Source organism: Corvus moneduloides, chromosome 4 (genome assembly GCF_009650955.1).
Source record: "Corvus moneduloides isolate bCorMon1 chromosome 4, bCorMon1.pri, whole genome shotgun sequence".
Lineage (NCBI taxonomy): Eukaryota > Metazoa > Chordata > Aves > Passeriformes > Corvidae > Corvus > Corvus moneduloides.
Window position 1 is genome coordinate 8027700 of NC_045479.1, and position 25343 is coordinate 8053042.

A 25343-nucleotide genomic window follows, 5' to 3' on the forward strand; every position below is an offset into this window, starting at 1 on the left:
CTGTCAGCTCATCACAGATCATGTGCCCTGTAGTGCATTTTGGCAACCATGTGAATCTCTCTGATAAGACTGGAAACATTTCCATTCCATTCTTCTAGTGAACCTTCTGTATTTTTTTCAAATGTGAACTATTACAACTTTTCTGTCATCTTGACTGTTAAAATACTTACCTGCTTTATAAATGAAAGCAGAACAATAAAATTGCCAGCTGTAATGAGGAAAACATACTCTGTGTAATGCAGCTGAAAATATTTACAGCTCTATGTATCGTGTAAATGTGGTGTTTTCATATGATCAGGTGCAAGAGCATACCTATCATTATTAAAGCAAAGCAAACAAGAATAGTTCTGTTTCTGGATTTTGTTTAACCTACATTAGTAATGTGTATATAGTCTGTTGTGAGTGGGCTTATATATCTATCTTGTACAACTGTGAGTCAATGTAGCTTGACAATCCCTGTTTTAGTTGTTCAAACAGTATCTCCTAAAGAGCTGCTTTTTTTTCATTTCAATAGATTGATAAAGATGCATTGGATGCGCAGGTCAAGGAGAGGAAACTTCAAGAAGCAGCTGAAAAAGCACAACATGAAAAATTCGGTATATTCATAGATACTGTGATATTTCTGTGAATAGTTAAATGTTTTAATCTGTTTCCTGCTTTCTTTTATCCTTTCGTGTATTCTGTAAATTCAGTCATCCAATTTATGTCCTATTTATGTTCATACACCTACATTGGCACAGTATGTATTTTCCTTGCTATCTTAAGATTTATATTGACATGATTGAACTGGGATACATTGCCTAATAGACCAGAATGTTCAGTGTTTTCTTTTAAAAGCTGTTGACAAATAGCATCATTTAAAAACCTGAATATGCAGGAGGATTTAAAAATTACTTACCACTGTCCTTTTCAGTATAGTAGTGGCTAATCTGTTTTGGTTGCTTTCTTGTAGAGTGAGCTCATGTTCTGTCTGGCCATTCTTTCATAGAATATATAGATTCTGTGGAATCCTCTCTAGATTATTGCTGGAAGCATGAGTCACGTACAGTAAGGCGATAAGAGGAGCCGTTGCTGAGTCAGAACACGCAGCCACACAAATATTTCACACTGTGCCCTGACCTCAGACCCTTTGTGGTGTTCTGTTCTTGGCATGCTTTCCCGTGCTATCATGTGAAAAGGTCCCACAGCTTGAGCTCTCTGTGTGCCTGAAGAGGAGCTAAAATGGAGCTGCCAACTTCCATGCTGTGCTTCTACTACAGCTGCTTGTGATCTTCCTGGCTGGAAAATACACCTGTCAGGGTCTGACTCTTGGGAAACTACCAGCAGCAATGTGGAGCCTGGAAAAAGAGGAGATTATCTTTTCTAGCAAATTATATTTAAATAGCTAAAATGGCTGGTTTGGTGGGAGTTTTGTTTGTTTTTCTTAAAAATGCTGTGAGTGATTTAGTTTCAATTAAATGGGCAGGAGCTATTAAGCTGTTCAAAACTTAATGCCAGCCAATGATTTTAGTGCTATGGTTAGAAAAATCACTGGAACTGTGGAAGAGCTACCTATATTCCTTTCAGTTGGAGCCCAATTTTGGTTTGCTTCCTGACAAGCAATAATGTATTTCAGCTGTAGCTGTAAACTAAGAGTAAATGGGAACAACTGGTTTACAGTACATTTCTTGTGTTCCTGCAGGTTTTCACCAAATGAAACCTCATAGTTCTAGTACTTACTATTATATTTTTTTTTCACATGCATATATTTCATTGTAGCATTAATAAAATAATTTATACCTAAAAAGCTGAAAATATTTCATAAGTAAATATTACTAACATTAGAGTGTTTGCTGGGCTGGTACTTACAGATCAAATACTCTCCTAAGGTGTAACAGTTTGAAGACTTATATTCTGTTTATACATCTTGAAAATTTTATTTTCATCTTATGTGTGCACTCCAATGATTTGTGCACCTCTAAGAGTTGAGGTTTCATTGTGTTCATTTTTGTCTAGCTCATAACATGAAGAAAAATGACAAGCTTATGTGTCTGCTAGAAGAACGACAGAAAAATGAAATCAAAGACATGAATAGGGCTCTCACTGAATTTCACAAGAATTTTCAGAAGCTGGAAACAAGACGTGAATTTGACCTGAATGATCCACAAGCCCTAAAGAAAGACAGACCTGCTCGAGTTTCAGACAGTGATCCACGGTGTACTATATCTGGCATGCAGAAGTTTATGGGTGAAGACTTAAACTATGATCAGAGGATGAAGTTTCAAAAGGAGCAGTTAAGGGAGTGGTCTCTTCAGCAACAGAAAGACTGGAAAAATGCATTAGCTGACCAAAAAGTGGCAGGTAACAAAAAACATTATGTAGTTTTAATCTTATTTTCCTGAATTTGTGATGTGTCTGATGAGAATATGGTATACCCTATTGTATATTTAACTTCTAAAAATACTAGAGCAGTTTTACTTTATAAGCTCTAATGTATCCACTATTTCTTTTAGGAAATCTCTATTTAATAACATGTGATGATTGTAATATCACCCAGTTTTCATTTCTGGTTTATGCCTCCAGTTGGTATGCTTACTTCATCAGAGCAAACTGTCCAATTTGTACTGTTCTAGAGCAGAAAAAATAATACTGATTTTTCTTTCCCAGCTTGTCATGAAACATTCTTTTCTGCAGTACTTAACTTCTTTCATTTTAACACCAAATGTTTAGACAAGATAGGTTACATATTAAACTGATTCATGGGTCACCTGAAATGCCAAGATGGAAAGCTTTGATGGTAGGATTTGGAAATAGTTATTCAGCCTACTGTATCTGTAGCTCCCCCCTGCTTCTTCCCCTTGTTAACTCATATTGCACATCATGTCCATGAATATTGACTAAATTTCATTTGAATCGAATTTAGATGATCTTTATGACAAGTTTAGGATTGAACTTGACCGAAAGATTATGGAGGAACAAAGAAAAGAAGAGGAAAACAGGCGTGTTGTTTGTACAGCTACTAAAGATTTCAATAGAATCCAGGTAAATTAATATTAAGTTGGTTGGTTTGTTTTTCAGAAAACATGGAGACAGAGAAGGAAAATAAGATGCACAAAATCAGAATGAGTAGTAATGTTTTCACAGGGGTTTCTTAGCAGCTGACTTCCAAGGTTGTTTCAGCTTGGAACAAGATAGATTTTATTCACTTTGCCAAGTGAACAAAGGATTCAAGGATCTAGATGTCCTCTGTCTAGTTATCCTCTGCCAAAATTGTGCCTCCTGGTTCTCAGCTTGCTGACTGGTGAGAAGAAACAGCTGCTCCGTCACTCAGGGGCTTTGGTCTGGTAAACTGGGGTACAGCAAAAGCCTCCCATGCTGCTTTCTGGTTTATGTTATTGTGTCTGTCTGCTTTTCTTTGCACGTGTGTGGAAACACTGTTAACATTAGCTTTTTGTTCTTACTGTTTACATTAATTCTCCACAACCACTGGTTTTGCCACTTTGGCTATTTCATGAGTATTTGTGTAAAATGTCTCCTGGTTATTTACTGACCTTGCTTTGGAACCTGTCTTAGTACCATTATCTGTCATGCTCTAGTTCTTCATCTTACTGCAGATGGTTTTTTTCTCTTCAGCTTCTACATACAGCTCAAAGGGCTACATGGATGCTAATAGCTTTGTTAAACTATGTTTGTTGTGACTTAGCTTTAAGTGTATTTAGTCACATCAAAATAAACCACATTAGAATTACCTACATTAAGTATGGTACTTTTTGGTTTAGCTGTATAAGCATGCAAGTCCTTAAATGTTGCTTGAGCCTTTCAAGGGGCATTTGTCATATAATTTTATTTATAGACAGCTCAAGTTAATTGAAAATCAAAATCTTAAAAGTACAGGAGCAGGCCGTTCCCATGTGCTGAAAGTGGTGAAGACCAGCCTGACTGAACAGATGGCTTTGGCTGAAGCTCAGGGAGAAAAAGAGAGTTTATCACCTTTGGAAGAAGGGACAGGCAGCTCAGGAGGACTGCAAGAATGTTGTGAAGTCATGCAGGGAGAAAATTAGAAGGGCCAAAGTCCAGCTGGAACTTAATCCGGCTACTGCTGTCAAAGACAATGAAAAATGTTTCTACAAATACATCAGCAGCAAAAGGACAAGGAGAATCTCTTATCCTTTGTTTGGGGGGAAACATAGTGACAGAGCATTAGGAAAAGACTGAGGTACTTCATATCTTCTGTGCTTCAGTCTTCAGCCCCCTGAGCTGGAAGGCAGGGACAGGGATCAGAATGAAACTCCCATAATCCAGGAGGGAATGGTCAGTGAACTTCTAGGCAACTTAGACCCACAAAAGTCCATGGGGCCAGATGGGATCCACCCAAGGGTACTGAGGGAGCTGGTGGCAGTGCTCATGGAGCCGCTTTCCATCATTTCCCAGCAGTGCTGGCTCACTGGGGAGGTCCCAGGTGAAGGGAAGTTGGCCAGTGGGACACTCCTCTGTAAGAAGGGCTGGAAGGAGGATCCAGGGAACTACAGGCCTGTCAGCCTGACCCTGTGCTGGGAAAGGTCATGGAGTAGATCCTCTTGAGTGCCGTCATGCAACACGTGCAGGACAACCAGGGCATCAGCCCAGCCAGCCAGGGTTTATGACAGGCAGGTCCTGCTTGACCCACCTGATCTCCTAGGACAGAGTGACCCCCTCAGTGGATGAGGGAAGCTGTGGATGTGTCTGCCTGGACTTTAGTAAAGCCTTTGACGCTGTTTCTCCCAGCATTTTCCTCATGGCTTGGACAGGGGCACTCGCTGTTCACTGGGTAAAAGACTGGCTGGACATCTGCGCCCAGAGAGTGGTGGGGAATGGAGCTACATCCAGCTGGGACCAGGCACCAATGGTGTTCCCAAGGCTCAGAACTGGGGTCAGTTTTTTAACATCTTCGTCAATGACCTGGACAAGGGGATTGAGGGCACCTTCGGTCACTTTGTAGATGGCACCAAGTCTTCTGGAGGATAGGAAGGCTCTGCAGAGGGATCTGGACAGGCTGGATTGATGGGCCTAGGCCAGTGGTCTGAGTTTCAAAAAGGCCAAGTTCCAGATTTTGCACTTGGGTCACAACAACCCCCTACAGCTCCAAGATGGGGACAGCGGCTGGGAAATGCCTGGCAAGAAAGGCCCTGGGGTGGTGGTGACAGTGGCTGAGTATGAGGCAGATGTGCCAATGTATGCAAGAGGCCAATGGCACCTGGCCTGGATCAGAAATAGTGAAGGCAGCAGGACTTTGGACAGGATAAATCTGATTTGTTTTCAGCATTTAAAATCTTTCTTGTCGTTAATCATGGCATAGTAGTATGACATACATGGCTATGCATAGGGCTGGGGGTTTCCTCCAGTAAGATTCTCAGGCAGCTTGGAAATTTTATGCTCTCCCGCTTAATGGCAAGTCTGAGTTACAGTGTTGAAGTGCCTTGTTTTGATCTCTTGGTAGATCACAGTGGAGTGACATTAAGAAAGTGATCTAAATAACAATTATACATTTTAAGCTTCGAGGCTAGCAATTATGTGAAATCCATTCAAAATTATTTTCTGTTAAATGTGATTTACTCTGGAGCTTTTTCCAAATTACAAATAATTGCTTGATTCATAGTATTAATAAGATAAAAGTATATATTCAGATGTTCTGTTTCAGTGTTCCAAAAGTATTGGATGATTGAATATCTTCAGGGGTTTGGATGTTAAAAGTTGTAATGTCATCGTTCCTTTCAAGTTCTTACTGACTCTTCTTGAGAAAAAAAAAACCAATTCAGGGAAATACATTTTGAATTTAAAAAATTTCTTTTACCTTCTGGTAAAAGTCATACTCACTAACATCAGAGATGGAAAAGTGGCCTGTAATTCTTACTGTATTATTCCATGTTATGATGACAATGATTCCTAGATCTGAAGCTGATGTTTGTCATGAGAAATTTGATTTGCTTGAGGTTTTCTGTTTTTCTAAAAGTAGGCATTTCTTTTTTTGCTTTATAGTTGATGTTCCTGTTGGGTGGTAGACTGTACTAGTTTGAAAACAAACCAGGGAGAGAAAACAAGTCAGAATTACAATTTAATAGGAAAATTAAAATACATGCAATAGTACAAGAACACTGACAGAGTCAGGATACAGCCTGACATCCTATTAGTCAGGGTGGTGGTAACAGTCCAGATAAAGTGGTCCTATTGAAGCAGTGATCCTGTAGAAAAGGGTGTGGTCATCACCTGAAGGTCCAGTGATAGCTCTTGTCCTTTGGGAGTGCCATAGGTAAGGGCTGCTCATGCTGTTCCAAACCCCAGACTATATCCAGGTGGGAATGCTTGGCTCCTCCCCCTGAGTGGAGCATCTCACAATGGGTTGATGTAATTCTATGAGTCATGTGGTGGGTCCTTGATTGCCCGTTAAATAGAGATAGCTCCCAGAGGGAGTTATCAGGGATGAGTCATGGTAGGAGATAACAAACACTGCCTCACCTGCTTTAACAGCTTGTGAAGATGATAATAGAATGCATGCTTTTGGTTACATCTTACATTGTAACCTAGGACATAGACATCTCTAAAGACGTGATTTTGGGCATTGTCTAAGCTGAACTGTGGCTTAGCTAATGTATAATTTAAAAAAAATAATTTCTCTTCTTTTACTTTCTTTGCATATCAAATACTTCTGTTATTTTAATGGAAACCACAAGGCTGTTTTCAGCCAAGGAATTTATTAATCTAGGATATGGTACTTAGTATTAGTTGTTTCTTCTGCCCCATCACTGACAGGTAGTTTAGCATGTTTACTTGGAGCAAACAGAAGTCACTCTCTGACAGTCTCCTGGCCTGATGTTTGGGACAACCGCTGTTATCCAAACTCAAAGTCTTTAACTAAAAATGTAGAGATAATCTCAGTTTAGCAGTCTTCTCTGGTGGCATAGATCACCGTGCTTGCTCAGTTAGGATTCTTTTCCTTAAGATGTGCAGAGGAACAAGTTCTCACACATGTCTGTAGTCATGTTATTCTCTGTTGTTTATATCTTCTAGTTACTCTGCTTACTCATGTTCAACTTTCTATGGCACAGAAGACTTTACCTGCTCTTTCGTAATGGAAAACCCTCGAGTTTTCATTTGTCCTCATCTACTTTGCCAATACGTATGTGCCAACCAGTGAATTACTGATCAGCAAGAAAAGTACCAAGCTGTTCTACATAAGTGAATATTCTCAAGGCAGTGTTTTTTTTTAACAGCACATCTTGGTCAAAGTGGAGACAGAATTACCCACTGATCTGTTGCAGTCAAGATAGATGTGTAAAGAGAGACCGATCTGGCAGCCTGTTCTCTGTGTGCCCTAGCAAGCAGGAGGTTTTTTTGTCCTCTGTCCAGATGGAAGCTGGAACCAGGCATTGTTCCAGATAGTTTAGTTTATGCATTACAGAAGAATGACACAGTATTAGAAATGAATGATGCATAGCATTATCATTCTACTTTAAGTTAGTTTACTTAGTCTAATTATTCTTTGGAAGGTAATTATGTTACAGTAAACCCATTGTATTTTGTTTCTGGAGTATTGTAAAAGGAAAATTTCCTTTGAATAGGAGACTGCACCTTGTAGTGAACATTAGGAACAGTGAATTCCATAGAAAATTCATACTGTGATTTCCAGTATTGCAGATACATCCACATAATATGATTCAAGTTTGGATTTTGTATCAGCAAACAGAATCAAGGCTGCATCTAAAGACATTAATTGGACATCTGTCTATTTTGAGGGCTTACCCACACTCTTCATTCAGTATGTAATATATAAATCAAGGCTAGTGATTCAGGATTGTAAATTTTTATTGTAAATTTCTTCCATATTGTATTTGTCTGCCAAATATCTACTGGTTATTTACTTGGGGATAAATGTGGAATTATTTTTTATTTAATTCTGCATTTTCTTATAAAACAAAGTTATTTTCCCACAGTTTACTTGCTATATGTGATATGACAACATTAAAGAACTCTTTGATATTAGACTTTTGATCTTGGCCAATAAGACAATGATCACAGTATTTGTATGTGATGCTTTTGACAACTGTATGCAGGTTGGAAAGACATCTGTTAAAATGTGTTAACATTTTTTCACTCCTTAGTTCATATTTTCTCTTGGAAAAAACATCACTTCTCTCTTTCCACTGAATTTAGGTTGCTGAACTAGATCATAAAAATGAATTGGAAAAGGCTCAAAAAATAAAAGATGACATGGATGAAATTACCTTCCTCCTTCGAGGAGACTTACTTTCTGAAAATCCTGACCAAGCAATCGGTCCCTTGGGTAAACATCATGTGCTTGTGGATCGATGGAAGGGAATGAATCAGGAGCAGCTGATGGCAATTCGTCAATTTCAAAAGGAACAAGCTCTGGAGAAACTGGTATTTAAGCTCACATACATTTTCATGCATTTTCTGTTTTCTTGGTTGTAGTAATACTATAGACAATGTTTGTAGAAGAAAAATACCTTGTTTGCCCTGGACATGCCATTATGAGACTGTGTTTTCCATTGATCTGCATTTTATCCAAACTTTAATCAGTCTAACTGAACACAGTGCCTCTGAAGCACCTGGGAGATGCCATGGGGTAGGCTGGAGCCCTGGAGTTGGACTGGGAGGAAGTTTGCTGAGGAGCCCAGGGCCAAGGGGATCTTAGGACATGGTCCATGATGGTCCAGCTGAGCAGCAAAGTCCTGTCCAGCCCAGGACCCAGGCTTCATGGTGCAGTTCAGGACCTGAGAGTGGACAAGCTGCCTGCAAGGAGTGGGCTGCTCTACAGGGGAAGAATATCTGGGACCTGAAGGTGAAAGCAGGGCAGGCCAAAGCAGTATTCTCATGCTCAAGGGTACCCAAGCAAGGCAAATAGAGCAGGTCCACTGACCTTGCTCATGCATATTTCTTAGGCCTATAAGTTCATGAATGTGAAAATGTGATGGAGTTTCGTTTCTACTGTCCTACACAGCTATGAACCGTGCTGTAGAATAGAATTACAATGGTAATAGTTGCTGCTCTAGAGATGTACAGAAGGAGGCAGTCAAAATGAAGACATCTAGTCTCCTATGAAGTCAAGAGTGTCCAGGCCTAGATACTGTGAAGTAGGAAGTGACTTGCCTCCCTCAGCACAGAGGCTACATTTATGACAGCTAAGGAATAGTGTTTGATTTTATCTTTTAGTTCCTACAATACTGTGGGCTATACTGTGTCTTACCTAGGACTTATTAAAGCTGGAGGTAGAATTGTCATTTTCCTGCCTCTCCTATTATTCTGAAGTAAACCCATTCAAGTCATTAAGCTGACTGAAAATGAGTACAACCAAGAAAAGTAAGTTTTTTGCAGGCCTCATTTTTTGATTCAGTTCGTGAGGTGTCAGACAGGAAGTGATGCAGAGGAAAAAAACAGTTTCAGTCTACTCATGTAGTGTTCATGGCTCATCTATTATGTATACCAAGTTAGCCATATTATAAGCCATACTGATGTCTGTGCACTTCTTAACTCTATGCACTTCTTCCTCAAGAACTTTCAACTCTTGATAACAAGAATTTAAAAAAAAAAATCTGTCTTGCTGCTCTGGGTTTTTACAGAGAGAAAAGAATAGCACTTTCATTGGCTGTATCTTGCTTCTGCCTGATTTAGAAGTCCTTGCTCCCTTCTCCCCATTTCAAGTGCTACCTCTAGTGTTCAATAAAGGCAAGCAAGTTTGTTTGGATGAACTTACCCATGAGACTTTATATATACAGTTTCATCTTTGAAAGAGAAAATGAAGCATTCTTTTCGCTCCTGTAGCGAGTAAGAGAGCAGGAACGCCAAAGAGATGCTGAATGGGATAGGCAACGTCTACAGACTGCGAGAGCCCAGTTGCTTTGGGAGCGGCAGCAGCAGCGGCAGAATCGGGTACAGCGCCGAGATTTAGATTTCGTGAACGCAGAGCTCTCTCAGGAGCAGAAAGCAAAGTAAGTACCAGAATAGGGTTCTTCAAATAAAAACAGCTCTTTACCATTATTAACACAATAGCATGGCTTTCAAAGAGCCTTTTTTACTTGTTCTGTTTCTAACTTTTTAAAGATACTTTTTACAAGTTCATTCTTTCAAAAAAACCAATATGTCTGAAGTATGTTTTTCAGTATTATTTAATCAATCTTCAAAGTGTAGGTTTTGAGTGTTACTGACTGACATACATGATTTAGGATCTGGAATTCTTAAAAGCGTTCCACTGACAACAGACTGTTCATATAGGTGGCAAAATATGGAATAAATATAATTATCTATGCAGAAAATTATATTATCAAGTGAAAAACAGTACATGTTTCTTTAATTTATCTTAGTTTTCTGAGACAAAAAAGGATGACCTACCAGTAGAACTGCCAGTTTTTGATAGCTCAGGGTTAGGCTAGCAACACAAACAGCATTTCCATTATGTATGACAGAACTGGATGATTTTTTAACTAACCACTGGATGTGTCTTGGTGGGCAGCTCTTGTGTCTGCTCTTATGGGAAAGGAGGAAGATAATATGTGCAGGAAAAGAAAAACGAACTTAATGATTTGGTGTTCTTTTTTTCCAGTTCCTTCTTTTTCTTTTTTTTTTTTTTTTTTTTTTGGCATGAATTTAGAATCACAGAATAGTCAGAGTTAGAAGGGACCTAGAAGGGTCATCAAGTCCAACTCTTAAGTGGATGGCCCATATGGGGATTGAACCGGTGACCCTGGCATTATTAGCACCATGCTCTGACCAACTGTGCCAGTCTCAGGTTCATACATACCTTTTGCAAATGAATTTCCAATACATGATGCCTTCTTGTTATGAAAACAAAAGTTTGGAATTGAGTTAATTCAGGTTTTCTTACTGTGAGATTTTTGGAGGGATATTTCAGGAAGAAAAAACCTAAGTTTGCTATGTTGAGATGTGGCATATATTTTGCAGAACAAGTTCTAGTTATATTAAATTCCATTTCTAATAATTTATGAGCATTTATAGGTGTTAATGCATTATATCTTCTTTAGGTTTCTCAGGCTACTTCTGTATAATAGCAAGGAAACATTTACTAATGGCTTTTTAAAAAATTTTATTTAATTCTAGGAACATTTATCTTAAAGAAGAAGAGTATTCAAATATTCCAACAGACGAGTTTTATGCACAGTTTAATACAACCACCCGGTGACAATCTGGATAAATCAACCTGAATTATACAGAAGTATGTAGACATATTAAAATTTTCAATTGAGCAATCCCATGTTTTATTATTTTTATCTGTTCCCTGCCCTGTTCAAACACTGCACTCAAACTAAAGGACAGTCTGCCAGGCCAGATTTGTTCTAAGAAAAGGAAAACATTGTAATAGTTTTTAAACATGATTGGTGTTCTGAAAGAACTAGTAGATTCAGTAGTAGGTTATTTGACTCTTGTGTCTCAGGCTTAGCTGTAATATTTACATTATTCATGCCTTTAGGAATTAATTTCTGGAAAGAAACCTGAATTTAAACTACAATGCTGCTTTATGCAACTTGGCCAGAGGGGAATGCTGCCTACCACAGACCGCAAGTGATGCGCTTCTCTAGGAGGGAAGAAAGATGACCTAGTGAGAAAATTTTGGGTTGGTTTGTTTGTGGTTTGGTTTTGGGTTTTTTGTTTTGGATTGTCTTAAAGCAAAAAAACCAGCCAGACACAAAGGCAAGCAAAGAGAAAGAAGCGGTCAAGTTGGTCAGAAATGTTTTATTTTGTGAGCAGTGGGAATAAGAGTTCAATAGTCATCAAAGTGATTAGTGCACTGAGGTATAGCACTGAAACAGAATGTGTGGTAGAGTTAGTGTGGAAAAGCAGGGGGGAAAGTATTCCTACATACACCCTCACTCTTTGGAAATAATGGAGAAGATTTCAGGTAGTGTGCTGCTGAAGGAGAGTGGGGACAATTCACAGGTGTGACAGAAGAGGGGTGAAAAAGCAGGTGTGCACCAAACAAAGTCGAGGAGAAAAGTCTCAGCTTGTGCAGGGTAATTCAGGGAAACTGTTTACTTCCTGCCTTCATGGTGGCAGTGTTGACTTAGCAATGAAAGAGCCAGTCACTGACATTTGAAACATGGGCGAGCACAACACCAAGGAAGAAAACACAGAGAAGCAATGCAAGAAACTAACTACATAAGGGAAATGGATGGTGGAAATCCAGAAGAGAAAGAGCTGACATGGAATAGACTGCAAAAAGGAGACTAATCCTAAGAGTCAGGAGATATGAAAGAGAAGAAAAAATGAGAGTCAGATGAGAGATTCAGCTAAGAATCCAAGACCTCTAATATTGTGAACCTTTAATAAAAATAGAGAGCCCATTTATAAGAATAGATCTCGATAACTTGCCAGCATATGGGACATAAATCTGGGGTAAAAACATCCTGATGATGGTGGCTTGGAGTCCACTTTGTCTCAGCAATAATGGTAATGTTGAATGAACTTTGTGATGAGACAGGTTGAAGATGCCTCCACCAAGCAAAGGAGGAAAGATACTTAAAAAAAACCAAGGGCTGAGATAAACTTGAATGAGTTATTCTCACCTCTGAAAATAATGAAGAATGCATGGTTCTTGAGATATTATTAGGAGGATTTTATGATGTTTGAAGGAAGCGTTTCTTGAAAGGGGACTGTTCAAACAGATCTGTTTGCTCAGCTGAAATAGTGCCCTGTGGGCTCACGCTGATACAGTGTTCCTGCCTGATTCAAAACGCTGATTAAAGAGGAGTTTGGAAGAGACCCATCATGTTAATGCCTTTAGATAGGAGAGGTGAAAGAAAATGCAGGAGAACATTAAAATGGTTAAAGAAGTGCCTTTCAACATGATTATCCTGAGGAAAAAGGTCTGTCCCAATTGTAGGACATTGATGCAATTGGAATTAATTGCAGTAGAGATAGAAGCTAAGTAGAAAAGCAGTGTGGCTGAAATACAGGAACTGTAGGAAAGTTGGAAAATGAAGTTGAGAGGGGGTCATGCACCGTTAATAATGAGCTGGTCTACAAAGAAGTAAGAAGGAATGATATTCAAGAGATGCCAATGTGAGATCCATTTATTTGTCAGACTGAGATTCACATATGGCTGGATGTCTTTGGAGTATTACCTAGAAAATTGACAATCTCAGGAGTGCAGGTATGTGTCTTAGAATAGACAGGCCATCAAATGGGATGGGTGGATTAATATGCCATCTATAGTAGTTCTCATGTCACTAAAGTTGGTTTTGATCTGTGTTGAATATCTCAGACTCTGACTTTTTCTTTTTTAACTAGAATTTAATTACCTGACAGAAAAAAATAAATAAAGCAAGTGCTGAAAAGTTCATGAAGTTGTCTTAGTTTGTCCAACTCGTGTGACTAGGTGCTTGCAGACTTGACAACAGCTCTACAGTTTAATGAAACGATGCTGGACCTTGTCAGATGATGTTTGAGTTTCCTTCAGGAAGGAATATGTTTTTAAAGTCTTTTTGTAATACCTATTTGTTTGCTTGGAAACATTTTATATGAGATCAGAGAAGGATAGGTTTCTCAGCTGTACTCTGAATAAGCCTTTAGATGGAAATTCAAATAAGACTGACAGCTCAATAATTGGGCAGGATCAGGCATCACTGAATTTCCTAGAAAACTTTCAGCATCATCAATCATATTTGCAAGAACAACCACGTTCCATTCTACCTGTTGCTTCAAAATATAAAACCTGAAATTTATTTTGGGTGTTGGAAGCACAATCAAGTTGTAGATAACATGCTTAATGTAAAGGGGAAAAGGTCTGATTCATTGTTATTGATATTTTATACTAACTTTTGCCTTGCACTGAAACAAGCCATATTTTCAGTAGGTATTATCAACTGAGCAGGTGATAATAAAGAATTGAAGTGCAGGAACTCCTCAAGCCTGTATGGCTTTGAAACAAACAAGCTGTGAGTGGTATCTTCACCTTTTGAAGCATCATTCTCTTAACTTTTACTGCTGAGTTTTGAAATAAGTGGAGGAGATCAATTAAAAAGAGCCTTAGCTGATTGTAGGTGCTGTTTGAAAATGTTGATTTCCATTGCTGAGGTAATCTATTTTTTGTGATATTTGTAGGTATTTCTATTAAATACAGCAGTGAAAAAGACAGTATCTTCTATGTGATGATATGATCAGCTAACTGGAATGAGTACAAATCACAGCTGCTGGGAGTAGAGGGATAGCAACTATCTCTCTCTAAAAAAGCATAGATATGTTTTCCATTTCTTAAGAAAGACTTTTTAAAAACTGTGAGTATGGCATAAGAAGTTTCTAACATTCATCAATTCTTATAATGGTCCTTACAAATAAGCACAATTAATTAGATTAAATGGTCTTCATGGAGCTTCACGGAAGTAAGTTGGGTAAAATGCATGTGCTAGGACCTGATTTCAGAGAGGAAAATTATGATCAGTACCTATCATCTTTAAATTTGTGGTTTATATTCACACAGTTTTCCATGTGTCTTTGGATCAACAATTTGGGAAAAGAGTAGGTATTTAAAGTTTAAAAAAGAAGTTACAGTGATTGACCTGAGTCCAGTATTCTACTTTCTCTTGGGATTTTCTACTCTAATATTTATAATATTTCTCTGTCTTAACTCTGGAGCAAAGGTCTGACCCAAGGAAATTCTTAGTTAGTGTACAAAATTTTCATGACAGTTAGCACTTTTTGATATGCTTGTAGAAATTGGATTGGGATAAATTTTTTTTGTTCATTGAAACATGAACTAGCTAATTATATATGAAAATGAGATGGGGTTTTTTTGTGTCTCTCATTGATAGCGATGTAATGCAAAGTGCATAGTTAAGTCTTGGAAACAGTAGTAATTGGTGTGAGCAAATGAGTTTGAAATTCTGGGTATGGTTCGCCTTCTTCCATGCCTGTCCCTAAAGAGGGACTAAGAAATTTGTCAGAATAAATATCCAGCTAAGCCATCATCTCCAGGATGGGGGAATACTCCTTTCCAGGAAACTGTCTCAGGGACTTCCAGAGCTACAATAGGTGATTGCTATTGCAATCATTAACCGTGATAAAAACCCTTTGCTTTTTGAACCCAGGTAAATGTACCATCCAAGATGTATTTCTGCAGACTCACCTTCTGTTTGTTTGGTTTTTGAACTTGACATCTTTGAGCTTCACTTGCTTCTGTTAATCGTCTTATGAAAATGTTTTAAAAAGGTGAATAGCTGTTCCTCATATTTTTTAAGTTGTTTTAGACCACTGTCACATCACCATTTAATCTTCCCTTTTTGTAGGCTGAAGAATCCTAAGTTTGTTCAGTTGCTCCTCAGTAAAAGTTATCACATAGGTTTCTCAGTCCTTTTTATTAACTTCTGTACTTTTAAAAATTTGACTACATAACCTTTTTGAGATGAGGAGGTCAGAAGATTGTGTAATAATGATATTTTCTGGTTTATTCCATATTTTCCATAATGCAAATATATGTGTATTTCTATAGAATCCTAACATTGGGGGTTTGGGCCTTTGTTTAGCACTGAGAGGCATTTTCATAGAACTCTATAGTGTTGCTCAAAGACATTTTTTTTCTTCCGTTCGGTATCAACTAGTTCAGGTCCCCAAAAATCTATACTTAAAATTAGGGTTGGGGGGTAGTTCTTGGTATGTGTCACTTTTGGGTTTTCCTGTATCAAACTTCACCTACCATTTTATCTTCTCATCATCCTTTTGCTACACAGGTAGGTTAATATGATCAGGAAAGTATATGATCGCAACATTTACTTCTTTTTTCAGGATGTTGAATAGCATTTTACCCAGGGCTTGTGGGACTTAGCAATTTCCCTCCAAAGGGAAATTTCAAAGGGAATTTTCATTCTGTGCAATCTGTTACTGTCCATTTTGTTATGCTGGCCTGGGATGTCTGTAATCAACACAATGGCTTGAAACACTACCAATATGTTCCACATAATACAGTGTTCTGGTTTGGAAACATCCCTACTCTCCACCACTGTGAATACACAAAAAATCTCTTAAACTGTTTGAAATGACCTCATTTTTTCTGCTGCTTTAAGAAATTTTGTCTCCTACAGGCTTCTTTTTAAGATCACCTCCTTATGAGGTATTCAGAAAGGAATATAAATTTTATACCTTTACTTTAGAGATCTCTAAACTTTATTTTTGGTCTATGTTGTTAAGTTTTACATCCAAATTGCCAAAGTTTGGTTTCCCCTTTGCTTCTGGCATGGACCTTTGGAGGAGTTGACGGCATCCTTGAAAAGGTTTACTCTGCTACCTAACAATACTTGGGGAAGATTTTTCCTCTAAGGTTTGGATAATATTTAATTTTGCGTACTTTTTTTTTTATTAGTGGTTTTCTACTTAACTAGGAATTTTCACATTTTCTGGCCAATGAATTTACAAAATCACATTAAAAATATTTCCCCAGGTTTTACTTGACTTTATAGGTGAGAGAGACGAAAGAAAGGAAAAACCAGTCTCCTCTTATCCTTATGCCAGCACGCAGTTTATTTTCTTGTGAAAAAAGTATGAATTCTTCATTTTTATCAATTAATTAAAAGTTTAAAAAATAGTAAGTCTGCAGTTTACTTTGCTATTTTTCAAGAAGGGATGACTGAGTTTCTGATAGTCTAATGCTGTCTCCTTCTCTCACTTCTAAAACTCAGAAAGGCCTAGTAAGAGTCTTGCAGATGCTAGTGAGCTTTGAATCAGAACGGAATAGGCAAAGTTCAGCTCTTTTCTGTTAAAACCCCAGAAATCACTGCAATTAAACTTCACTTTAAACTAAATAACTAATGAAAGACGTCTTTGAAGTAAAATTTAATACTTCTACTAAAGTTATGTTGTTTGCATGGTACAAGGTGTTTTAAGTGTATTTTCAACTTAAACAAACGTGCTGAGGAACAAAGAAAATATTCAGTTAAAAAATAAAACAAATAAACCAATAGAACATCATAAATCCAAAAGGAGTGATCAGACCTTATAAAATAATTGGTGTTATTCTGGGTCAGGTTTGACCCTTCACTACTTTTTTCATCTGTTCATTTGAGTAAAATAAGTCTCTGAATTAGAATAATCAGAATTAAACCTATTATATTACTGAATTTTATATTTGGTTGGGTAGATGACATTCCATTTGTAGTCATTAACTTCTATGCAAATAGAAATATCTGCTGAAAGAGTTAAAATGCTTATGTGTAAAGTTGTTATAACTAACGGATTTGAAGGATTTCACTGAGTAAATTGCTGCTGTTATTTTGGCAAGTTGCATAAGCAAGTAGTGGAGAGTCAGGTTGGAACTAGCCATTACAAATACTGAAATCTGATTAAAGAATGAGAAAAAATGCTAATTTTCTTTTTCTATTCTGTTTTATATCTCTGTGAAGATCCTGATATTTCTCTTTTCACGTCAATTCTTTTTTAGAACATTTTCTCAGAACCAGTTTTTAGTTCCTCATTTTAAACCGAAGATACTGTTTTGTATCAAATGCAATTCAGAGGATATTAACCTCAAAACTTGGCAATGAAGGCAGATATGTTACATAATCCTAAATGTAATTTGCAAATGAACAAGGCAAACTATGCATGGACGAATAGGCATATAGATTTCAAAATTAGAAAAAAGAAGTTTCTGAGTGGGGGAAAAAATGAGTTTCTGAATGAATAAACTACATTTCACTAATTTCCTGGGGTTTCTCCTGCAAGGGCAAAGTTAAGTTTTTTTTGCAGCTATTACTGAAATATTATTGGTATTTCCAACTTATCTAATGTTAATATAATAATGCTAAAAAACAAATAAAAGCACATAATGAAGGAAGTCAGGTCAGTCCTGGTTTTCCTACTGTAATTTTTTTTTTTTTTTTTTGCTTCACATACTCCTCCACATTTATTTCTTGACAATACTGTATGTGTTCCCAGCCCTGTAATACCAAACCACTGTACTTCAAATTCTCAAAGCGCAGAAATACTCTGTATGAATTAGGGAGAAAATTCATGTTAAGTCTATTCCAGTGAATTTTATGTACCATTTCTGTCTTACCTTGTTGCAATTATTAATGAAGTTAAATGCTTTTCAGATGCCAGCATGTGGAACCAGGGAAAAATGGATATCTAGTAGACATTCTACTTGATTAAAGGCTGATGATGCAATGGAAGTATGAGGAATACTTCAGGTGATCATTTAATCAGGAGAGATACTGCTTTCTGAAGGCTTTCAGAGTTTTATCTAAATATGATTTTTTTAAAAGTTTGGCTTAGCTTACTGGTTTTAGTTAACTTTATTAAATTGATTATCATTACTCTTTTGTTGCCACAAACATGTCTATGTATGTACATATATATATATCTGTGCCCATTTTTGCATGAATCTTTAAATACTGTTTTAAGACTTCAGCATGCTTTCTGTTGGTTTAAATACTTTTCCAAATATACTGTCCTTTTCTAGATTTATTACCAGAGTTATGAAATGAGGACATTACCATTAGAATGTTTCTTGCTATTGGTGCTCTAACCCAGAAATGTAATGCTGCTTAGCAGAATTGTAATGAACTCTCACCCTGAGAAATCTAATTCCTGTGGCTTCTCATTAGCAATCCTGATTCTTCACAGAAGAAACCACAAAAATCTTGCCCATAGAAAAAACCACAGGAAATAAGCAGCAGCCTCTATATGTCATAGTAGAAATTGCACAATTGCTGTTCACACAGCAAAAAATACTCATGCTGAGGTCCTTAGAAAATAGGGATAAGGGTAATTTTTTTTTTTTAATAATACATATTCTAATCTAACTATGCCATTTTGCAATAATACAAGAGAGTGGAAATACTGAGGATCCAGATGCATCACTGTCATACCAACTTGAACAAAAGAGTGCTCCAGTGTGTGCTATGGCTTTTCTAACAGAATATTTGCTATTGCAGCGGTGGTTGAAATATTCTAAGAAACAGAATACTGTAAATACTGTAAGTGTTTGATACAGCATATAAAAATGAAAATTATTTACCTTTGAGCTTTATTAAATTTTCAATGAACTTTCTCCATCAATAAAATTTAAGAGTTAATTCAGGTTTCTTGTTTGAAAATGCTAGGAAGGAAGTGAGGATTGAAAAATCGAGCATACACAGGAAAAATTGACAAAAAGAAACAGCCAGCTACATAAAGATGTTACTATTTTAAAAAACAAAATATTTCATTGGTAATATTAAAATACTAGTTTCTGCTTTAATGCTGTCCCTGGCAATTAAATGATGAGATGTTTAAACACAAATGTCTGGAAAGTTGGTTAAAACCCTTGGAATCAATGACACTGCTCTGAAATCAGGATGAATGGAAAATTTAGTGAAAGGATAGATGAAAAAACAGTCCAACTGCTCAACAGTTTAATAGTGTGATATCTGAGAAAACTCAATTAAAAGGACATATAATAATTGGAGTTTGCTGAGTAGCAAAATGGGTAAAGTAGTCACTCTCCAGGAAACCTTCTAACTGGAAAATACTGTTTGTCTTTTCACATGCGGAAGGATCCACAGTCATTCTCTGGGTTCATGCTTCTGCTGGAAAAACAGTTGAGTGTGGAGCAGTGACAACTTTGAGTTGTGAATTCTTGGGAGATGCAGGTTTGCTTGTATCTGTCGTTACCCAAGTCTGGCTAAGAGATCCAAGTACCAAGCCTAGACTCAGGATAACTGAAATTATGGTGGATCGATGTTTTTAGCCTCCCACAATACATGTGAGCATGTAATGTGTAAGTATAGATGCGTGTACATACACAGAAATGAAAGTGCAATTTTCAAAGCCATCTGTTCAGCTCCTGCTGCCTTAAAAAAAAAGAAAGACAAAATAGTGTTTTTTTGGAGGTATGGCCAGCACCAGAGTTCATTCCAACAGAGATCATAAGCTTATTTCTACAAAGAAAATGGTTTTCCCTGAAAGCTGAAAGGACTGAAGAATGAGAGGTTCTGCCAAGGCTAGCCAAGTGTTATCCAGGTGGTGTAGAGCTGGGAAATAGCTTGTTGCTCTGATGAACTGCATTAAAGCATGGTCTAAAGGCTCTTCGCTTTTCTATTTTTGAGACCTTAGTAGGATGTGTAACAGTTCTTCCAGAAGTGAGAGCATGGGCCATGTATGGCACAAACAAGTAAGCTCTGGCGGGGTGTGTACCTTTGTATGCTTAAAAGGTACACAACCTGTGAAAACACAACCCCTGAGCGGAACCAAAATTTCATCTCTTATCTCTCCCTGTTGGTTTTTGGTTTGGTAAGCTGTTGTTAGCATCCCAGAGGGAATAGAATTATAGTATTTCTGTAAGGTGATGGGATAGAATTTCACTGATACAAAGGTTAGTGGCAAGTTTTGTCTTAGCCAACGGAAAATAGATTTCATGCTGGTTAACTGAATCATCTGAGTTTTCAGATATCTAACCAAGAAACAGAATGGAAAACCAGAAAAAGTAGAAAAATAATTAAGTAAATTATGGATGAAAAGTCAGAAACATCAAAGCATGGCTGTATAAAAATCTGAGTAAATTATGAAAGTAATATTTGATGCTTTTAATTTTTGCACTTTTGAGCCTCTTAACGGGTAATTTATGAACAAAATAGAGCAGAGGTCACTAAGGTTCTGGTCAGGATTATGGTCACTTTTGGCTGCAGCCATGATTTGAAAGTTCAGGTGTGTACAGTTATGTGACCACTCTGCCAAAATATGGGAAGCAGCACGTACTGAGCTCAGGAAGATAGAAGGTGACAGTTTCTGTAAAGCTTCTTCCACTTGAAGTAAGTCTGCCCTTCTTATTCTGTAGTTTAGAAGGTGTGTTGATGCATTAGTATCCTGCAAAGAGGCCATGGTTTGCCACATACGTGTTACAACCTTTTCCTTGCACATTTCTGATTTAGTTGTTTATACCTGCCAGTTTGACAAGAAGTTGCACATTCTGCACAGGCTTCGTTAATGCAGAAGGACACTTGGGAGACTTAGTCCTCTTACAGTCTGGATACCCTTTTGAAACATGGAACAGAAAAGTTCTGAGTTTCTTCCTGCATGATTATAATCAAGGTGTAGATTGCGTAGAGATGGAAGAATCTCAGGCTACCAGATGGGTATGTATTTCCAGTTACATTCCATGTTGAAAAAAGCAAAGCACAAAAAGGGAATATTATGGAAAAAGGGAAGATCTCACAGCAATGTTCTCCTGGCTTGGGATTTTCTTTCCTCCCTTTCTTGTAAAACTCAAGTTGTTAACTGTGTGCATCGAAGAAGAAAATGATTTTGCATCCTCACTGAAGAGAAAAGCCCTTGCTGTATCAAGTCTGGAATACAGCATCAGTTTTGAATTTGATCTGTATATAAATAAGCCACAGAACTGTGACATAATTCTGTTTATGAGGATATGCATCAGGGTGGAGCAGAAAAAAGCCTTGTGTTAGACATAAGTAAGGCTGAAAAAATTTTAAAGAAATAGTACATGTTTTTCTCTTCTGGAAATGTGACTTGTGCTAAAGAAAGTACATTTTGCTTTTCTGTCAGATAAAACCCATGTGCCCCAAAGTTACTAATTATAGCTCAACATACCAAAGGCTTGGGAAAAAAGAAAGGCCTCCTCAACCTCCTCCTTCAGGGCCTTCCTAAGTGCTAGAAAACTGTTTTATTGTCATATTTCAGTACAAAATATCAACTTGTAAGTAAAAGTTAATGAACAATAAACGAGTATATCAAGTTTGGTCAGCACAGAAAATTACTTCTATTTATTCTAGTAGTATTTATTGATAAGATGAACTCTTAAAGATACCGGTGTAACAGTCGTTGTCCGAGGGCCTACAGACCTGCCTTACTATGAATTTGAATGTTTGTTCAGTTCTGCTGTGTGTATTAATTCATGTTTCAGTTTACTGGAAATTTTTGTCATTTTTAACTAGCTGCTGTAGTATTAAATATTGGATTGTCAATGTTCTTGTGAAGGTAAATGTCGAGAGAAAGTACTTGAGTAATGCCAGCATCTCTTCAAAAGAAAATCACTTTGTACAGTAGGTCTCTAGCACACGAGATTTACTGTATTCTGATGTTATGATGCATTTATAGAAAAGCCTTAATTCATAAATGACGTAATGGTATTTTAACTTAGCCTCAGTTACGCCATTTTGCAGTAAAATTCTCAGTCTTCCTCCTGTGTCACCTGACCACAAACTGTGTTTTGTTCAGACCTGCAGCTGTGCTGCCTAACAAGCCCAAAGCCACATGTAACAGAAGTATTGACTTGCTGCATCCTTTCCCTAAACAGGTCAATCACCTTTGTTCTTTCTACCTTCTCCAAGCTCAACTTGTGAAATTAATATAAATTTCTATTTGAAAACTTTACCTTCTTTTATTTGGGTTGAAACTGGCAAGGGATTCAATGTGTGAAGGGAAAGGAATGCAAGACAGGAAATACGGGTTCTGTCACTGTGCAAGTCCTATTTCCATAGGAAAAAAAGCAAGTCACAGGGATCTATGGACAAAGCATAAATATCAAACTTTCCCTAGCCCAGGTCCCTGAAAATACAAGACACGTTAGGAAGTGCTTTTTTATAATAGCAGCACATAGAACACTTCGCTGATAACGCCAGCAAGCAGCATAATAATACCTTAAACCTAGTGGAAGACAATGGCTGCTTAAAATAATAATGACACCTATTAAATAGAAATTGTAGCCACTGAAGAAAAAGAGCTAAGACAAGTACAGACTTGTACTTGTTTATAGCCAGTTTGTCACAGCCTCAAACCCCAAACTGATTAAGGAATGACATAACGTGGTAACATGATCCAATACCTTATGCTTGGCTGTGATTGTTCTCTGCCAAAAAATTCTGAAGTAGGAAAGGGGGCATTTTGGAGATGAGAAAGAAAAAAAGTTTGTATCTCAGAAAGAATCAGTTTGTGCAATAGTTCTGAACACTGGAGACCACAGTTGCATGTCCTTGGTCTGCCACATGTCATGTCTGACCACGAGAGTTTTAAGCTTTCTTCAGTTTAATTTCTAGTCTGCAAAATGAGAATAATTCAATAGCAAATAGTGTAAACAAATACATAGATTAGATCTACTTTCTGTGCTCACTTCAAATTTGAGGCAACTATTTCACAGCACTACAGTCAAGTGTTAAATAATGGCATTAAATTATAAAGACAGATAAAGCAGAAGAACCAACTAGAACAAAAAACAATAAATGTACCAAGGATTTTATGTCACTAGACAGAGATATAAAAATACATAAGATAAATTGATAGGTAAAATGGACGTCAAGTTCTACTGGGCAACTACTAGGCCTGAATATCTCAACAAATACCCACATACATTGAGCCATTACAGGTCTCATATTATTTGTACTTACTAGTTCTGTAGTTCTCATGGGCATCCTCAGGTTTTAAGTGACTTTTGTTTAACTGCCTTCTGTGCCACATGGTAACACCAACTGCCCTTGAAATGCAGCCAGCCTCTAGAGGAGAGCAGTTGCATTTGTGCAAGAGTTGCAGTCCGAATTAGGTCTGGTTTGGGTTAGCTCAGGTGTCTCCAGCCACTCAAGCTTTACACAAATACTACAACTGAGAACACAGTGAATGGGCCATCTTATTGAGTCTCTGATAAGAGAAGACAATGAAAATGGAAGGCAATATGCATACCATTGTAGAAGGAAATGTTTGAAAGCAACACATAAAGTAAGGAAACAGAATCTTTGAGGGAGTTAAATAAAATCTAACAATTTCCTTATATCCTTATAGAGAATCTATTGAACCATTTTGGGCATGTTGTGAAAATTACGATGTAAACGGTCATGTTCAGGGCGTAAGCAAATTATGAAGGACCACTGTGTGATAAATCACTAAAGCAGGTTAGGAACATGCATGATTTCATTTAAGGCAATGGAACTGTTCGTACTCAAAGTGTACCTCAGTGCTCTACTGGCTCAGAAGCTCATAGATCAGTGGTAGAATTTCGGCTATGGGCAGGTTCTTTGGAAGGTGTGTATAATGCCTTTCTCTTACTTTCCCCTAGTGCGTAAGTTACTATCAAAGGCAGGATGTTATGATAGATGGACGACTGGTCTGATCCAATAGGTTGTTTATGCGCTTATATTTTCCTGTGAAGAGCAATTTTTCAGTGTTTTGTTTTCCTTTCTCTGTAGTGCATAGAGGAAAAAGGAATTAAGAGCCCTATCTTCTGCATGCTCTGTTTGACCTCTCTGAAAACAGAAGAGTTGTATCCACTGGGAAATGTCAATTACTAGACATGTATATCCTAGGAACAGACAATGGAGATCACCTAAGAATGTTATATAATGTCCAGGTCTTTTAAGTAGCCAGGAAAATAATTTCATTCTTCAGTAATGATGTCACTGAGCTTGTAGTCCAAATGGTGTTCTCATTCTTGGCAAGGAACGTTAAACAAAGAATGTATGGTTTTTAAATGCTGCTCAGATTCAGTATAAAGCATTTACGCAAACAAAGGATGTTGTTGTGTCTAGAAACCATTGTTTATCTTTAGAATGGAGCCATGTTAATAGTTTTAATATGCTAAAATGTGAGGTCCTAGATGCATGGAATAATCAGATTCTGTTCATCTGCCTAAAAGCACTGTCATCCTGTGACCTGAATTAGGACTGTGCTGAAGCCTCAGGCCCTGAGTAATCTGTGCACAAACTAAATATCATAGAAGTTTTTTTTCATTCTTACTTTCTATAGCAAGTAGAGTTGTCTTTATCAGTATTAGCAGTATTTTTTTGAATGTCTAGAGAAAATATATATATAATATAATTGTCATCATGCTGCATCAGTATACAAATTTACTGATGTCTTTTTTTTTTTCTGGAATCTTGAAGGAGATTTATGTTGAAGAGTCACTGTGAGTTTTGATTCAAAGTGGTTTATGTCCACATCCAAAAGTACTAAATTCAACAGTGGGATACTGCTTTTGGTATCCTCTGTTTTCTTATGAGTGCTTATGATTTAATCAAAGGAGATGATGGTATTGAGTGTGAATATGTAGAGTTACCTTTGTATTCATGTCACAGAAAATAAACAGAGACTGAAACGTTTAGTTGAGAGTATTATCCCTAAGAGTAGGTAAGAATACACAAATAGATATGAAGTAAAATGAGCAGTGTATTCTTGTGATGATTTACTTGACTGCCAGCATGAATTTCCAGTTTTAGCTTTTCTGGTGGTTTTTCTAAACATTTATATTTCATTATAGGACAGTGTACGGTGCCATTTTTGTGTAGGGCTGTCCTTTTGTACATGGAAGTTATTCCCAGGAGGATGATAGAGCACTCTAACAGATTGCCCAGGGCAGATGAGTCTTGATTCTCAGAGCTATTCAAAATTCA

The 25343-nt window shown here is 37.3% G+C and overlaps 1 protein-coding gene across 3 annotated transcripts in view; it reads left to right on the plus strand.

Annotated features, from left to right (window-relative positions):
- The window catches only part of RIBC2 (RIB43A domain with coiled-coils 2), a 40906-nt gene that overhangs the window by 3178 nt on the left and 12385 nt on the right, over nucleotides 1-25343 (plus strand). Inside the window, exons 2-8 of one of the 3 annotated variants that reach the window (XM_032105883.1) lie at nucleotides 515-596; nucleotides 1996-2340; nucleotides 2903-3021; nucleotides 8167-8394; nucleotides 9796-9962; nucleotides 11089-11203; nucleotides 18066-21781. In XM_032105883.1, coding sequence (XP_031961774.1) covers nucleotides 515-596; nucleotides 1996-2340; nucleotides 2903-3021; nucleotides 8167-8394; nucleotides 9796-9962; nucleotides 11089-11170 — 1023 coding nt within the window. In that variant the 3' untranslated portion in view covers nucleotides 11171-11203; nucleotides 18066-21781. Of the gene's footprint in view, nucleotides 1-514; nucleotides 597-1995; nucleotides 2341-2902; nucleotides 3022-8166; nucleotides 8395-9795; nucleotides 9963-11088; nucleotides 13407-18065; nucleotides 21782-25343 lie in introns of those variants that run through there. The other 2 variants (XM_032105882.1, XM_032105884.1) reach the window with 2 other exon arrangements.